The sequence below is a fragment of the Thunnus maccoyii genome, chromosome 11 (assembly GCF_910596095.1).
Source record: "Thunnus maccoyii chromosome 11, fThuMac1.1, whole genome shotgun sequence".
Lineage (NCBI taxonomy): Eukaryota > Metazoa > Chordata > Actinopteri > Scombriformes > Scombridae > Thunnus > Thunnus maccoyii.
This window is the reverse complement of record NC_056543.1, coordinates 24,173,929-24,191,997: the sequence shown is the minus strand read 5'-3', so window position 1 is coordinate 24,191,997 and position 18,069 is coordinate 24,173,929. Positions and strand designations below refer to the sequence as shown.

Sequence of the window (18,069 nt, the reverse complement as noted above, 5' to 3'; positions counted from 1 at the left end):
TACAGCAAAACCCCTTATTTATAGAGTTGTCTCATTATGTCTGTCTCCCCTAATTGCAGGCATGCCAACTTCTCCACAGCGGGCAAGGCTATCACTGTTCTCTTCCGTATTGTCACAGGGGAAGATTGGAATAAAATCATGCATGACTGCATGGTAAGATGGGCTGTGAATCCAGCACACATCCACACAAACAAAGCAGCAGACCATCTAGTCCCAATCTGAGAAAATATTGTATATTGTTTGTATTATATTTTGTGTGGGAAGGGTCACTTCACTCTAATTTCTGCCTGCACCCCAATACAATGGAAGTGAATGGATATTTGTTTGTGGTGCTCACAGCAAAAAAACACAGGTACTCCCAAATGTTACATTGGATAGTCCACAGACCTCACTCTCAGCAGTTTCCGCTGGAACTACATTCTATTGATTAAATAGTCCTGATGAAAACTGTTGATGTGTCTAGATATCACTACATAAGTTAGAAAATAAATAATAATAAATAGTAAAACCCTTTAATAACCCTGTAATATTTCAGGGGACATTTGTTGTGTTTTATGTGTTATATTTTATAAAAAAAATGTAATTTCTATTATTTTAATGGCTCATATGTTGGTGTGAACATGTTTTGGTTGTTCTATCCCCAGGTACAGCCCCCATTTTGCACCCCGGATAAACATCGCTACTGGGAGACTGACTGTGGCAACTATGCCGGAGCTCTTATCTACTTCTGCTCTTTCTATGTCATTATAGCCTACATCATGCTCAACCTACTTGTAGGTCAGTGTGTTTATTGTATTAATCACATGGTGGGAATAAGGATCTGTTCACACAGACACATTACTGAGACTCACCTCCAATTTGGGGACAAAAAACTGGTCACCATGAAGTAACACATAACATTTTATGGTTAAGACTTGGTTCTTGATTAAGGTTAGGGAAAGTCCCAAGGGAATGAATGAATGTAAACAACTTAAGTGACAAAAAAAGAGATGTGTGCGGGTACATGAAAGACATTCAAAAAGATAGCAAACTTGGCAGCACCGACAGCCTTGGCAACAGCAATATGATCTACAATGTGTATTCTCTTGGTTTTATGGACTGTATATGTATCATTCTCTTTCCTATGGGTTGTAATCCATTCAGGGAAAGACACAGATGGTGAGGCATAAACCTTAGATACTTATTACAATACAAAAGCTACTACTGATCTTTTGCAAGGAGCACTTTATCTAAAGAAAGAAACCCATTAAAATCACACACACAAGAAAAGCAATTCATGAAAAAGCAGGAAGCGCATGAGTGAAACAAATCTATCAAATGGATTGTTTTCCTGCTCTAGCTTGTGCTATGAGTTTTATTATTAATATATGTAACAGTCCGGGTTTCAATCAACCCATTATTGTGATATGATTCATTTTGTCTCCCAGAAGCTCTCATGGCATCATACAATAAAAAGATGTAGCACTCTAAACTGCAGCAGAACAACTTGCATTCATTGTTACAGAAATACAGTAAAGATGATTGATGCTGCTCGAAATGGAGACTACATTGATATTGTTATTATGGAACATTTCTGTCTCTGAGTATTAATATTACTTCCTATTGCTGCAGCCATCATCGTGGAGAACTTCTCTCTGTTCTACTCCACTGAGGAGGACCAGCTGCTGAGCTATAATGACTTGAGGCACTTCCAGATCATCTGGAACATGGTGGATGACAAACGAGAGGTGAGAAATTAGCAATAGGAGAGAGGATTTAGCAGAGGGGAGAAGGGACAGTTGCATATCTGTGAGCAAAGGATAATATAGAGAAGATAAAAGCAGGACGAGCTAATGAGAAGGGCTGAAGGGAACAAAGTATGGCATTGAGTAATAGGAATAAAAATAATTACAGCAGTGGGTGCTGGATTAGGAATGTAGACCCCCTCCTCTTTATCTATGATGTCAACCGGATGTAGGCTTCTCTTTTCAAGTCTTTGCGCAGGCTTGTAGAATTATATCGCACTGAACAAGTATATAAAAAGCAGCCTATAGCTATATATGTTGTCCCACCCCAACCCTATTCACTGTCTCCAGTCACTACCCCTACCTGTGGTCTGACATCCCACAAAAAAACTCAAAAAAACTGCTAACTCCACCAAGCCATCCCCCAAAAAACACAAAAAGGGTCATTAAGTGTTGATGTTCTCAGGCTTTTAAGGGAGCCTCTTAAGGTTAATTAGATTTTTTTTTCAAGTTTTATGTAGCACAATAAATTCATAGTTTATGCCTGGTACATGGGGTGCAGCCAACTTATTCTTGAAAAGAATGAGACGTCAAGCAAGCAGAAAAGAAAAACCTATGGATTATTTATTTTATGCAGAACAGTGAGGAAAAGAGGAAAAGGTTCTACTTACTTTCTTTATATAATCTCTATAAATCCTTCGCTCACAGAATTTACATATTAGGCAGACCTTTCGGGCTCTGCCTTCCTGAGTAGTATATTTGCCTAATCATAGATTCCAAATAAGGCAGTAAATGGATTCAATTGTAAGTTTGATTTAAAAACATAAAAATGAATTGAGAATCTGACACCAAAACTCCCAACAGTTTAGGATCTAGACTTAATTATCCCACTGATACTGTTCCTTATCTTCCTGATATGTGAAATATCAGATCCCATGTACCATCCCATCTTAACTATCATCTGCCATCTTTTGAATCACCTTGTGACGTCTACGGCTGTTTCTCCAGGGTGTCATTCCGACATCCAGAGTGAAGTTCCTGCTGCGTCTGCTCAGAGGCAGGTTGGAGGTGGACCTGGACAAAGACAAGTTGCTGTTTAAACACATGTGCTATGAGATGGAGCGACTGCATAGCGGAGGAGATGTGACCTTCCATGATGTGCTCAGGTGACCATGGAACACCACATACAGTACACGCACATATACAGTAATCAATTTTCTTATAACAAAAATTACCTGTGTGAGTAGTGTATTTTTTATTGAAAGTCCTGATGAAATAATATTTCATTAATTATTTCCCTCTGTTTGCTGTATGTCTCTGTGTTTGGTGTTTGTGTGCATGTATGTGTTTGTGTAATCATACAGCATGCTGTCGTATCGCTCTGTGGACATTAGAAAGTCTCTCCAGCTGGAGGAGCTGTTGGCCAGGGAACAGCTGGAGTACACCATTGAAGAAGAGGTTGCCAAGCAGACCATACGCATGTGGCTCAAGAAATGCCTCAAACGCATCCGTGCAGTCAGTCTCTCAACTGAAAACACACAAACATACTTTAAGGGTATACGTACAGTATATCTCCTCACACACACACGACACACTGAACACATGTGTCTGTGTGCCTTTGCAGAAGCAGCAGCAGTCATGTAGCATTATCCACAGTCTGAGAGAGAGCCAGCAGCAGGAGCTGAGCCGCTTCCTCAACCCCCCCAGCATAGAGACCACAGTGCCAAGTGAAGACCACAATACTAACAACCCAGACAACCCCTTGCAGCCTGAGGTAAAGCCCCACATATGTACCAACAGTGCGCACACACTCACACATGCTCACAGCTTGACATATAGCAAGCACATCATATAATCTGCAGGTGTGCGCTTGCACTGGTGAAACAAAGGATATCTCCTCTTTGTTTAGATGAGTGGTCTCCAGCAGCTACTGAGCCCCACGTTGTCAGACAGAGGAGGCTACAGGCAGGACTCTTCAGACCTGGGGAGACCACAGAGGAAGCTGGGACAGTGGCGGCTGCCTCCAGGTGTGTACGCCTCCGTATATTGTCTCTTTTTCATGTGGCACAGATCTGCAGAGGACGATCTGCTAAAGTGAGTTAGAACTGGAACAAAGTGTTACTCAAGTGTCTCTCCAGAAAACTAGTTCTTTATGTGACCTTATACTGCAGAAAAAGTGATTTATTTATCTAAATAAGTCAGTGAAAAACAAACTCTTATTTATTGAAAAGGCAAAGGCCTTTTTCATGTGGAATTGGAAATACAAAGACGAAGAAACGCAGGTTGAAGTGACAAGAGTCAGGCTGTGAATCCTCTTTTCTGTGCGTATGTGTCGTGTTAGGTCGTACAAGTGTCAAGTCCCATGTGTACAAGATGAACCCTGTCAACGATGAAGCCTCTTCAGGGTCAGAGGTGAAGAAGTGGTGGACCCGTCAGCTGACTGTGGAGAGCGATGAGAGCGGCGACGACCTCATCGACATGTAGAGACGAGGCGCAGCACATCCTGCAGTTTTTTACAGATGAGCCGGGATGCTTGCTGGCTGAATCAAGTTGTTTGATTTCTTCTAGCTCTACCCTGATCAATGACAACACTTTTTCTAATATTTTTTTAATCCAGGTTTGGAACTGTTCAGAAAGTACGGTAGGCTGTGTGTCGTTGAGCAGCCATTCGTTGAGCAGCCTTTTTGACATGCAGTGACAATTTCATACCTCTGGGAAACGTATTACTTTTCCTCTGTGATTTCCATTCTTTATGATTGCTGAGTTTTTCTATGCAGGTATATATGGTGTTAAAGCAGATTGTGTGATGACTGTGACCAGCAAGGACATGTTGGATTTATGAAATGAACCAAGACACTGCTGCTGTCTGTGTTTTTCTACTGTTATGCTGTTTCATGTCAACATTTGAAACCAATAATTGTGGTGATACAGCTACTATAATTTGTGATGTCCTTTCATGTCAATGCTTTGTGTCTGTTCTTCTGTTCTTCGTTCATGTTTCTAATGTTGTCTCTTCTGGTCTTCAGTATTAATTGCATAAATATCGATTTTCTTATAGACACTTTATACTTAAACCAGGCCTCTTGTTCTAGTTGGTAGAACATGAAAGTCACTCCAACATTTAGATTTATGACTGTGAATGTAATTAAAAGTTAAATCTATCTTATGTATTTGTGTGGAGTTAAAAACACAAATTATTTTATAAATTATTATAAATCTTTAGCTTTATCAAGTATTCAATTATTCTAATAAAGGCTTAAGCCTAATGAGCAAAAGATTTGTGCTTTTTTTCTATTCACATTATATTCATTTAGCAGCTTTGGTGCAAAGAAACTTACAGGTGCATTCAACCTCCACAAGAATGTTTTCAATATATTTGAGGCAGGCTGAAATAATCATAATGTCATATAGTTACAACGATGTTTCTCCAAATTTGGTGATTTGAAATTGTTTATAGATCAACAGAAGGATTTTAATACTCCTTCACTGTTCCCTTATGCGCTTAGAAAGCTTCTGATGTTACACGACACATTTAAAAACTCATTAGACTATCTGTAAAAGGCATGGTCGCAAAGCTGAAAAAAGCTTTTTCTTAGCTCATGAAAAGTTGATGTTTTCAAGATACATATTTTTCACAGGACAGAGATGAAAGTTGTATACATGTGGGAAGCGACTCTTTTTTATGGTGGACATTTTGGAACTTGAACTCATTTTAAACATTTTAGAAAAATGTTAGTGTGAAGATTAATTTACATCACAATCAACTCTGAACAATGAGGTAGTAAAGAGCATTTAGACAAAATCTGTGGCATCAGTCTCTCCAAAAAGGTCAACAGAATTTGAGTAAAACGAACAGCAACACAGTACCAAGTCATTGTCTAAACTAAGTTTAATTCCCATTTGCACACTTTCCATGGAACTGAGGAGGTTCTTCACTCACTGATAACTGAAAACCTGGTCAGGAAGCATGGACGCAAAACACATGTGACACAAAACACATATGACAACCTATCTGAAGGATAACATAAAAGATAACACTGTGGGGACTGTGAGGAATCAATGTCTACTCATTCAGGCTTATTGTATGTACTCACTGGGATACCTGACAACAGACACCATCCACACTTCCTCACAGAATTGGTTACTGGTGTCTACAGAAAGGAAAAATCTCTGACTCTTTACACTACATCACATGCAGCCTGAATTACCTGAGTCTTTTCTGTTGTTTTGGTCATTCTGTGATTCCTTTGCCTCATCAGTTGTTTTACACAGTAATTCCATTCAGTTTATGAGGAACATAATAACCATTCTATGAATAAAAAACGACGTAGGATTAGACTAACGAAGAGGGTAATTGAGTGGACAGATGCTGTTTAATGATACTCCTGGCACACATCTGCTCAGATCAAACACTCAGTGCAGACGCCTTCTCTTCTCTGGATAACACTGCCCTCTCCTGGATAGGCTACATGCTGAGCTTCCCGGATAAGCTGTTTAAGTCCCCCTTCACTCAAAAACGTATTTTGTTCTTTGTTGTACTCGGGTGTTTGAGCTTCACTGTGCAGGATGATGTATGTGCAGAGTTTGACACTAGAAGTCTGTTTTCACATTCAGCTGCTACAAGTAGAGAGTTTTTCTGTGTTCACCTTAAATCTGAGTTTAAGGGACGGGCCTATGAGTATCATGTGTGACATCACAACTAGTTTAGAAGCCAATCATCGTCCAGTATGCAATTTACGCAGGTGTGATGTGGAAGCTTGTAGTCTCCGGTTCACATACACTGAGAATGGACTTTTCAGTAAAGTAGGAGACATCTTTTGACCATTATTTGTATGTTCATGGATTATGGATTTGGGAGGATTTATTTGTAAGTTTTTATAAGGTTAAATACAGTAAAAAAAACATGAAACACAAATTATTAGTCATTAGTCATCAGTCTTATTTTGTCGTTGCATTTTTGTTTCTGTAGTCTAAGTATATAGTCCAAACTTTTTTGCTTTGAATTGACTCAATTCTACAATTTTTTTCAGGCTGAGCTGAATGGCTGTTCCATTGGACTACATTATATTGTGCAGTTCTTTTTACTCCTCTTATTAGAAAGCTATCCTGGTGCTTTGCACTGTCTCCATTTCATAGTGATGACTGATGATAACAGTCCTGTCATCTGGTATGAGCAGCTTGCTGTGGATCTAGATGAGCTCAGTTTCCAGCCAGCCATCCGGGTCAGCGTGCAGTCCATAGAATAAAATGAAGTTGATCCAGAAGGGCAGTGTGAATACAGCACATACACACAAACACATAAACAGAGGTGTCTGTATTAGCTACTCATTTTATTCCTTGTGTTCCTTGATCATGTATTTCTTTCTAGTTAATTCGTCAAACAATCGCGCTGGGTTAGATTTGAGCTAATTGACTAATGCACTCACATTCATAATGCCGGGTGCAGCTAGAGCATTTTCCCTTAACAAGGGCCCTTGTTAGACACATAATTAGCCCATTAAAGTAGACAGGGTCTTCATTTGTCCATTCAAAAGCCCAGTAAGTTGATGGAGTGTGTATGGGGTTGGCTGGATAATGAATGTGAGGGAAAGCAGAGAGAGTTTAGAGAATCAGCTGCCTGTGGGATGCCTACTCGCTCTATAGAAATCATGACTTACTCACACATTCCAGTCTCTCGATGACTGAGTGCTCCCACCGACATATGGTCCTGTAGGGAAACAGTGTGACATCAGCCCTCTTGCCAATCAACTGTCTTTAATTTCTCTTTTCTCGCTCTTTCTTCTCCTCAACCATCGCCTCTTAAGCTCCACTTAGCTCAGAACTAGCTCATCAAAGGGCTTTTTCTCTTTTTTCTCATTTTCGCCCTGCGTGGTAGAACACTTTTTTGTCTTTTAATTGCCTCTGCATCACACTGGCTCTTACGGGGCCTGTTGTTTTTACCCTCTCTATTGTAATTTGCCCATCTCTCCCTCGTGCATGTCCACTGGTTATTTAGGGCCTAATTGAGGCACTTTGGTAATTGAGGAGGAAGTTCTTAAGTGCAGAGGGAGTGGAAGAGTGTCTGTGAGTCAAGATTACCTGTAATTAAAGTACATGATGGCTTTGATGGCTCAGTCCCCTCCTGTTGAGATGTCGCCAGGCACATAGACTAGAAAATGCCTTCTCTGCCTATACTCCAGTACAAGATCACCACACACAAACATAGATGCAAATACTGCATGCACCACTCTCTGATAAGGCCTGATAATAATCATTAACTAATGCTTTATAGATCTGTTATAAACCATTAATAAGGACAAATTTTGGGTTGCCAGGTTGTGGAAAATCCTCCTTCAGCATGACTCTTTGCTTTTCTTTTCAGCCAGTTCTTTAATTCATTAGGGCAACCCCTCCAATGGACCGTTTGACCACCACAAAAATCCATTTATAAACAGTTTATAAACATTTACAATTAAACACTTGATGGATTATTGTAAGAACCCTTTATTAATAATTTAAGTTGTAGGTAACTTTAGCTGATGACTTTTTGAAAATGGAGAAACCCACAACCCTTTATTAATGACTTACTAACATTCAAAACAAAACAAATCAAATAACGAGATAACGGGAAATACAATACACATTGTTTCATGTGGGGTTTTTTTATGTATTACTGTGTCATAATTAAGTAAAAGATGTTAATTAAGGGACAATTATTTAGCTTTTTGTCTTCAGTAACTGAATGAATTGATTTTCGTTGTGTTCGTTGTGGCATGAGTTTTCCATGCCACATTAAAATCAAATAACAACACAGAAAACAAAGTGAAGAGGTGTTGTCCAGAGAGCTGCTTATAACTGCAAATACTAAATGCAAAGCATCCCCACAAAGTACTTGATTTGTACTCATAGGTTAGATTTGTGGCTGTAAACTTGGGATTCACAAAAACAGTTGAGTTCTGTGTGAATGTTTTCCACCCACAGATAGACTGATAGATCTGGACTCTGGTGCCTTGGCAATGAGTTTTCCAGCCTTTTTCTCCATCCGGTTTGACATTGACACACTGACCTGGCTGTAGTGCAGGTAAAGGTCATGCTGAGTGATGTCTGGTACAAAAGAAGCGGTAGGCATTTTTGGTCTGCTGGTCTTTGAGCCTGACATTCTTGTAGTAAATAGGACTGGGATGCAGCTGCTTAGGTAGAATGGGGACTGTTGTCCTAATCTATCGACTAATCATCATTTGGGCAGGACTCAGACCTGTTGCAGTGATTGGGGTGGCTCGGTAGCTCATCAGAGCCAGGTGAGGATCTGACTGGCGCAGGATCCATTTAGCTATGGCAACACTCCTTTCGGCTGCCCCATTGACCTGTGGAGAGTGAGAACTGCATGTTTTATGTCCAAAGTTGTACATCTCACTTAATTGTCTGAATTCCACTGAGGTGAACTGGCTACCGTTGTCAGTTGCCAGATCCAATGGGATCCCCCACCTTATAAACATGCTTTTCATATGAGAACTGACTTGTTGACTGCTCGTGGCGGGCAGGTGTGCAATCTCAATGCATCATGAATAGTAATCCACCACTACAAGGTCTTGTTTTTTCCGGTCCGATTTTTTGCCATGGTCCATGTGGCAGTGGCGTGGTAATCAATGGCTCTCTCCTCTGAGTAGGTTTGTTCGTCAGGTAGAATTCAGATGTCTTGTCCAATCCCTGGCCACCAAACAGACATGTTGGCCCTTCTACAACACTTAGTGAGGCCCTGATAACCTTCATGTATCTGCGAGAGTACATTTTCCTGCAGTGAGAGGGAAATGACAATCCTATCATCATACAGAAGGAGTCCCTCAACTTCTGATAGGTGAGCTCTGGTGACATGGAATATGTGCAGAGTGTGTGGTATGTGTGATACCTCTACAGGCCAGCCTATTTTGGTGTTGCAAGCAACTGTCTGAAGGTCTGTATCCTGGCTAGTAGCCCCTCTGATAACGTCCAATCTGTCACCTGTTATTGGTCTTGTTGATATCACTGCACTTAACATCGAGTTATGTGTCAGGTACACCACTATCCCGCAGAGGGTTGCAAGACAAAGTGTCAGCCACAACAAGCTGCTTTCCTGGGACGTGGAGAGCTTCAACATTGAACTTCATCAGATGCATTAACAACTGCTGGCATTTAATTGGCACTTTGTCAAGGTCATATGAATTTATCAGAGGGACAAGCTGTTTATGGTCTGTTTGCAAGCAGAATTTTTCCATGCCTTGTAAGTACCTCACAAACCACTCGCATGCCCAAACACTTGCAAGGCATTCTTTTTCTATCTATCAGAGCAAGTCCCAGACCATAGCTACTAGCATCTGCACTAACCTCTGTTGGCTTGGGCGCATCATAATATGCCAAGACAGGTGCAGTGGTCAACATAGCTTTCACTTGTTTAAATGCTTGCTCATGTGCCTCTCCCCAAATCCACACAGCATCATTTTTTAATAGGCTGTTAATGGGGTGCATGATAGATGAAAGGTCAGGGAGGAACTTGCTCAGGTACTTGATCATCCCAATCCTCTGGCATAGCTCCGTAACGTTAGTGGGGCTGGGCAATTCTGTGACAGCTCTGACTTTTTTAGTGTTGGGTCTGATACCATCTTGCCCAATGATGTGTCCAAAATACTGGATTTCAGATTTCCCAAAATTACACTTGTCCTTGTTCAATTTTAGTCCTGAAGCTTTAATGGTTTGCATTACTACTCTGAGGTTGTCGTTGTGGTCCTTTTTATCCTTGCTGAAAACTAGGATATCATCCATCACCACCACAGTGCCTGCATGATCTCTCAAGAGGGTGCTTGTCACAAAGACAGTGGAGCAGGTGGACCCAAATGCAGGAGACGGCAGGCAGACAGGATCAAAAGCAGAACTATGAAAATCAACAGAAACTGTGACACAGGAACAGACAAATTGATCAGACGACTTGACAAAAACTGAACTGAAAACTGGACTTGAATACTAACTGAACAAACAAGGAGATGAGGTGCATGTGGGGAGATTAGTGGAGAAGCTCAGGTGAGAGCATTGAGGTGAGTAGCTGATTGGTTGGGGGAAACACTGAGAGCAGGACAGTACTAACGAGGCTTGATACAGGGTAGGTGTGGAGGGAAAGCAGGCTGGAGAGTAGTACATGAACACAGGAGGGAAACAGAGCAAACAGAAAACCAAAAACCCAGAAAACACAATGAAACAGATGATGGTCCTATGAGATTAAATGTAGTTACAGCTGACATGAGACAAGTATATGCAGTGATGTCTCAGATTACATTTTTCTATTAACTATACCTTTAAACACATGCTCCCTTTCAAAACACAAAACTGATTAAAGTCAAATCACACGTCACTGTCCGTGAAAGACAATGTGATCTGTTATCTGTTCATCCTTAGTTCCTCCAAACTCACAGTGTTCTGCCAGTTTGTAAAGATTACAAACGCCTCCATACTCTTCCCCTGTCGCTGGGAGCGTCTATGGAATCATGCACACTTGTATATTGTGTTCTGCTTGGGCACAAAATCTTCATTAAACTTCTTAACTACTGCCTAATAATAGACATTGATGTCCTCTTCCAGGAATGTGAAGGTGCTAAATATCAGCTCTGCCTCTTTGCCCATAGCATACAACAAAGTGTTAATTTGAACGTCACCATCTTCCTCGTCAAGTTTCGTTGTGATCTGATAGCGATAGAAACACTGTCTCTGGGTCGGCCATGCTGATGGCTGGGTGAAGTGAAATGATTCCGGCACATGAAACTTGGCCACTTTGGTGATCCAAACTCGTCTCTTCTCTCATTCAGCGGGAAGAGTCACTTCTGACACCATGTCATGAAGTTCACTGACTCATGCTGTAGAACTTGACCTTTTATTATGATTCGTAGTCATCCATGAACAGACTAGCACATAGCACCTTAGCTGCTGCTAATCTCAGAAACATACAATGAACTCCTACCCAGAAGTCCTTGCTTAACTGTAACACATATACTGTTCACAGGCTGTAGTGACCTCTAGTGGCTAATCTAAATAGAGCTACATCTAAACCACATAACAGCACCCATGGATGGAGAAATTGGATACTGGGCTCCATGATGGTGCACATACTCAAATGAAAATCGCTTGCCAACTGCATAACCAAAAACTGGGTTTAGTTCCATGTTGTGTGGCCCACTGCACATACACATTAGTGTTTCTCCCGCTGGCCCTGCCTGCACGCTCCCACTCAGCCTACCACTAATATGGATTCTGGTTTTATAAATATAAAACCATGGATTAAAATGAGATAATACAAAGAGTAATAATTGACAATGTTTACTGTTTAATGTGTCCTGTCAACAATTTTACAGAAGTCTCTTTCCCCGCAGAGGATTTTGTGTTGTAGTACTGCAGTTGGCCACTGAGAAAAATTGGCAGCGAGGAGGAGTGGTGGGCCGTATTCAGCTCTCTTATCCATGGCTTACGCCAGAAAAAGCCTCTGGGCTTCCTCACACTTCTGCATTTTTGGGCCCATATAGCATGCCCACTAGAGTTTCTAATGAGTCATCACCAAAAGTTGGTCATTTATAAATGTTAATAAATCATTGATAAAGGGTTCTTACAATAATCCATCAAGCCTGGAGTTGTAAGTGTCATTTATTTATTGTAAATGTGGATTGTTGGTCCTCTGCAGCCCATTTCCAGTAGGTAGGTGGTCAAACAATTTATTGGAGGGGTCTCCCTAATGAAATAAAAAGCTAGCTAAAAAGACAAAGCAAGTTTCATGCTTAGGGGGGATTTTCCACAACCTGGCAACCCCAAAGCACACTAACTTCCACACCAAGTGATCAAGCTGTAAAAACTGACTAATACACCTTGAGGTGGACAGGCAGTTCATGTGTTTACTTGAAAAGTTTACAGGGTCACAGCTCTCGTTTTAATATCTTTGTTCTTATTTTATAAAGGGTGACTTATCAGAAAGTAGTACCTGGAAATGTTCATATGAAACACACATACACACATACAGCACATACTGTACATCCCCATGTGCAGCTGTTGATGGCTCTCCACAGAGCCAATTAAAAACTGGTCCTAGAGGAAACAGTGTCGATATAATTTAGAACACACTTGTCATCCTACTCCAGAAACTCTGAATTTATACTTCTTAAGGTTCACACAGAGACAATGCAACCAATGTAGAAATGAGCTGTGATTGCTCCTGAATGTGTAAATTCTTGCTGTTTGGAATGACAGAGATGAAGATTCCTTATGAGGTTTTGATCTGATTTATTAGTGGCCAGATGAATCTCAATACCTTTCCAAAGAGTCAAAAAGATCCTCAATGCCTCCTTCAAATGTTCACTAAAAAATACAAAGGAGCACAGAATCATACATTCTGCCGCATTTAAATAGAAATTTGCCTATAAAACATAAAACACACTGAGCAAAGACATAAAATCAGACCAAAAACAGGATCAGAGTCACCATGCGCTCAACCAATGTGAGCAAACCGAAAGTCACCAAGCAGTAATGTGTGCCTCAACAGTAAGACTGATTAGAGTAAATATGAGGTGAAGCAGGGTAAAAGCTTTCTCTCACTGAGCTCCTCATGGCTATTGTCCCTTCTAGACATTATTGAGAGCTTCTGTCTGCAGCCTTGAGCAATTAAAGGGACACAGATAGGGGTTAAAGCAGGGTGAGCCTCATAAGGAGACCATTGTTCCTCGGGGCCAAAATGACGTCTATTTCAAAAGAAGCCCAGAATAATCCAGCATGTACACTTGTACAGTAGTGACTAGTCATTTATCCTTTTGATACAAGAGGACAATGAAGTGTGAAGTAGATTTTGAATGACAGCACCTTTATATGTGCATCTCTGAAGATTAATATTCTGTTCAATATAGCTTGCTCTGCATTTAAGATCCTTGTTGTGAATGTTCCCCTCCATTCCACACATTCTTAGCCTCATAAATAAGGTGGCGGCAGTGCAAATTAGCCGCCTGTATCTCATGTCAACATCCACCCCAGGTCTAGGCCTGATCCTGTCCCTGTGTTTTGAAACAGATGGCTACTACTACAATAAAAAAGTAGCAAATTATTTTAGCAGCAGGCGGCAAAAGCAATTAACAACTGGCATAATGTGTTGATTAAAATCCATTCCAGTCTCAATGAAGGGAGAAAAAACTCTCATTTTCCACTCAGTCAGTTGGCGTACATCCATCGCTCAAAGTATGCTGACCTTGACCTGACCACAGCTGTCATTCACTTAAGACCAAAATGTTATTCTTTGACCTCATCAATTTGCCTTTGGTGTGAGTGTGCAGTAAAAGGTTCAATATTTTTGGTCATTTGTTTGTTACAATAGTCGTAAGTACAAATAACCCTAAAGAAATCTGTTTGAGCTAAAACTCAGAACAACAAATTAAACTGGACCTTCTTCTCCCCTCATGGGAAATTGGGATTATCAAACACTATTTTTTGTTCTATGCTATAAAGGGAAACTGTCAGATAAGGGTTATTCACATAGTTCAGTCTCACTGTCCTACACAAATTTTAAAGCTCTCATTTCATCAGTGGCTTTCTCTGTGCATGACAATCTCCACAACTGATCTGGGACAAGCTGTTTTCTGCCTCGTTAGATAAAAAAAAAAACCCTCTATTTTTCCATAAAAGTTAAATCAAAAAAGCCTGTTTCATGCTTGAAATGTATCACTACATTTAGACTTAGACTTTGACTCAGTGGCTCCTTTGTAAATGCAATGAATATGAGAAGTCATTTTCAGGCCTTTGCCTCATGTACCTCATCATCAGCAGTCAATTGCCACCCCACTGAACACTGTGCACCGAGTGAGAGACTGCACTTTGTCTTTGAGCCAGAAAATCTCATTTTCACTAAACACCTAATCAGTCCCATTCAACTGGCTATGGTTCCCCAGTTCCCCAGTTCTACACCTGGCTTTGGCGTCTTTAATTACCAGGAGACAGGCTTTGTCTGATCTGGTGCCAAGATTGGAATATGAGTGGCAAATTCAGAAGGAAATCATACAGGCTCAAACCAATTCAATTACCCACCAATCAAAGTAGAAAGGCCTGTAATTGCAGCGAAGGGGTAACAATGAGAGCCACCGCTTTAGTCAGAGCATTGAGGGTATTATTAGCAAGGAATAATGCCTGCCTGCAGGGGGTGCTATGCTCAAACTATTAAATTTCACTGCGGAGAGCAATCTTAGATATCACTGAGAAAGCACTTTTTAATTTGACTATAGCCCTCGGTGAGACATTACCTCATAATTTCATGTTTTTAAGTCTGCTATTACACCAAATTGTGCATGAATATGGTGTTTGGGAGCAAGGGAGCAGAAAATGGATGTGACATTATGAAGAGGCAAGTCATTCACTCTGCAATATGAATTTGTAATGTACTAACAATAACAGAAGTAGCAGCGTTGTGTACAGTAGGAAGGAAGATTTTATATCAGAGAAAAACATAAGACAAGATGTCCTAAAAGAAAGATCTGGCTACACTTGAGATCAGTTTTTTTCCTATACCTTTGTAAAACTCTGAACAAAATGCACTCAAAGCAAACAAACAGATAACAAAACAACATCTCATGCTACAGTAGGTCAAGCTGTCTGGTTCTCATGCACTCACACAAAAGAACAACACGCTTCCTCCCCAACTCAATAAGCATCTGTACGTAGTTTCTTATTCTACTGAGATCAAAGACTACCTTTAATTTCAGTCAATCCCCACCTGCCCACATTTCCCTCCCTTTTCTCTAGAAATTGTGAATGATTTTAATCTATATATTTGCCATCTGCCCCCTCATCCCTGTGTGTCCTACCTAGACATTTCGAGCACCCAGACCCGCGATATATAAAAGCCCAGACAGAGAAATGGAATGGCGGTGACAGAGGCTGAGAAATATTGAAGACTGCTGCCGACTGACAGAAACCCCCACTGGCTGCAGAATGGGATAGTTTGGGACAACTCAGGTACAAACTGACAACTTCAATTTTGCTTCCCCTTTGTTTTTCTCCTTTTCTTCTTCTTTGTTTGCCTGCATTTGAAGATTGCCAATCATGATATCAAAAGAGAACGCTGTTGTCATATAGTTTGTTTTGCAAATGTAACCTTTCACTGCTCTGCAGTCAGACTCTATTTTCCAGATTCCAAAAAATTCCAACTCATGCTTGCACATACACACAGGCTCACATGTGGATAGATGCGCGAAAGCAAACAAACAGAATCAAACAACATCAAAGAGTATCAAAGTGAAAATCAGTGTCCTTCATGGATTGTGTGATGTTACAGATTATTTTCTGCTTGGCTTGGCACAGCTCTGATTTTTTAAGACAGTGTAGATCTGATTTGAAAATAAGATTTTGATATTTGACATGACAACTTCACAGCAATTAATTTCACACTGGGGACAGAACCTGCCAGGAAGTGAGAAAACCTAAGTGGCTGGTCACAAGATTATTGGGATGAATCTGTTTCATTTCTGTTTGTAAGCTATTTTTAATTATCCAAGGAAACCTAATTATCCTATGATGACTGCAATCATCTGAATTTTCTTGATAAACTCCTGGTAAACAAACTGTATATGTTCAAGAGGAGGTTCTATGCTTAAGCTGGAAACAGTTAAGAAACCAAACAAGCAAGACATTAAGTGTTCATCAAATGGTTTGTCAAGCCTGACCCGATCCTTGAGGATGAAGTTGCATTATAGTCTTCACCCTGCCAGAAACAGGCCTCTCCAGTCTCCACACAATTCATTATTACTGATGTGGCTCTGCAGGGAGTCTGTCTCTACGGACTCACAAGTGTGTGTGCAGACACAAACACAGAAAGAAAATAACAGAATTGTAGGATAACCAGAATATTGGGCAAGTTTACTAACTTGGTACATACTGTATATAAATGGCTAGACTTACCATAAGACAGTGGTAAAGAGTAATGGAAGCCAAGGGATCCAGACTCACTGGAGCGCAGACACAGCCGTTTGTTGTATCAGTCTCTGGGTGGGAGAAGGGGAAGCATCCTGGAGTTCAGGCTGACTCCACTTCTGCCCCTCTCTGTGCTTACAAATACACACAAAATGCAGCATCTTGCCAGCTCCTGCATTTCTTTTGCAAGTGCTGATCTTCCAAAGTGTTTGTAATGAGGAGTACTGTAATACACTGTTGTATATGATTAGCTCTGAGTTGTTTCCATCTTTATTTACATACTCAGAATTGACAAAGGCAATCTTAGCAATGATACAGTGCTGATAAAATTAGCAATCCCTCTGGAGCTTACTCATGTTTTACTGTTATACAACTTTCACTCACAGAGGAATTATGAAGCAGGAACAGACTCTTGGATGTCAAATGCAAAAAAAAAGTCTCTCTACAAATGGATCCAAAATAAATTCAAATTTCCGTAAGTATTCAGTCTGTTTATGAAGTGTCTTAATCATCTCTGCTGAAACAAGTTCTTATAAAGGGGAAGTTTTCAGGTGTGCATTATAAAAGCAAAGAAAAACTCATTAGGCCCTCCAGGCCTTGCTGGAGAAAAACATGATGATGCTGCCAGTCCTGACCACGCAATGACCAAAAGAGGAAGAGGAGCAGGAAAGGGACCGAAATGAACAGATGTTGATCAGTTAAAGTGGTGATGAATGGTTTAATGCATATCAATGTTTTTATTAAAAATATATCCCCCACTTCTCTCTATTGTAGTCTAACATTTATTTATTTTTAATTGTTTGCGTTAAATTAGACATACTCAAATGATTTAAACAGCATCTCTCATGCTGTATCCAATGCCAGAGGACACATACTGTAGACTGAAAGAGGAAATGAACAAAATCAAAAAAGGCTTAAAATGAAAAACGTAGTTCACAATAACTCCCGCAGGTTGTCAGCAGTCCAGCGATCTCAGCTTTCTATGAGTAGGCAGGAATCACTTGTGCACTTAATAATCAAGGGGCCATCTTTTTTTTTTTTTTGTAGGGCCAGTTAAATGAATGCTGAAACTACTACTCTTTCTGGCTGCAGGGGGTAATCAGCAGCACACATAGTCCAGTGGTTAAGAGTGTTGATGCTAGTGTCACTTGAGAATATTGACATGTTGGTCAAATCTCAGTTGAATCAAAAACTATTTGTTCAAGGAGTGCAGAAGAAAAACATTAAAAGATACAAAATTCAAAAAAATATCACTGGTTATCAGTCCTGTTTTATGGCTGATATCAGGGTTTTCTGCAGCTGCATCTGTTTTGCACAGAAAATAAATACATATTGAGTTCATTCATTATCTTAGTATGCATGCAATGAAGACAAAGACAAAGTTTCCAATGTGACTGTTGCCTGCCTAAAGTAT

General features: G+C 40.4%; 1 protein-coding gene across 5 annotated transcripts in view; it reads left to right on the top strand.

The window, feature by feature from the left end:
- The window catches only part of nalcn (sodium leak channel, non-selective), a 79,589-nt gene extending 74,913 nt beyond the window's left edge, over positions 1–4,676 (top strand). For all 5 annotated transcript variants that reach the window (XM_042426740.1, XM_042426744.1, XM_042426742.1 and 2 more), the window contains 8 exons: positions 60–153; positions 645–777; positions 1,612–1,727; positions 2,733–2,890; positions 3,089–3,239; positions 3,349–3,498; positions 3,634–3,751; positions 4,066–4,676. In XM_042426740.1, the coding sequence (XP_042282674.1) occupies positions 60–153; positions 645–777; positions 1,612–1,727; positions 2,733–2,890; positions 3,089–3,239; positions 3,349–3,498; positions 3,634–3,751; positions 4,066–4,208 (1,063 nt within the window). In that variant the 3' untranslated portion in view covers positions 4,209–4,676. The remainder of the gene's footprint in view (positions 1–59; positions 154–644; positions 778–1,611; positions 1,728–2,732; positions 2,891–3,088; positions 3,240–3,348; positions 3,499–3,633; positions 3,752–4,065) is intronic.
- Positions 4,677–18,069: the final 13,393 nt, after the last annotated feature.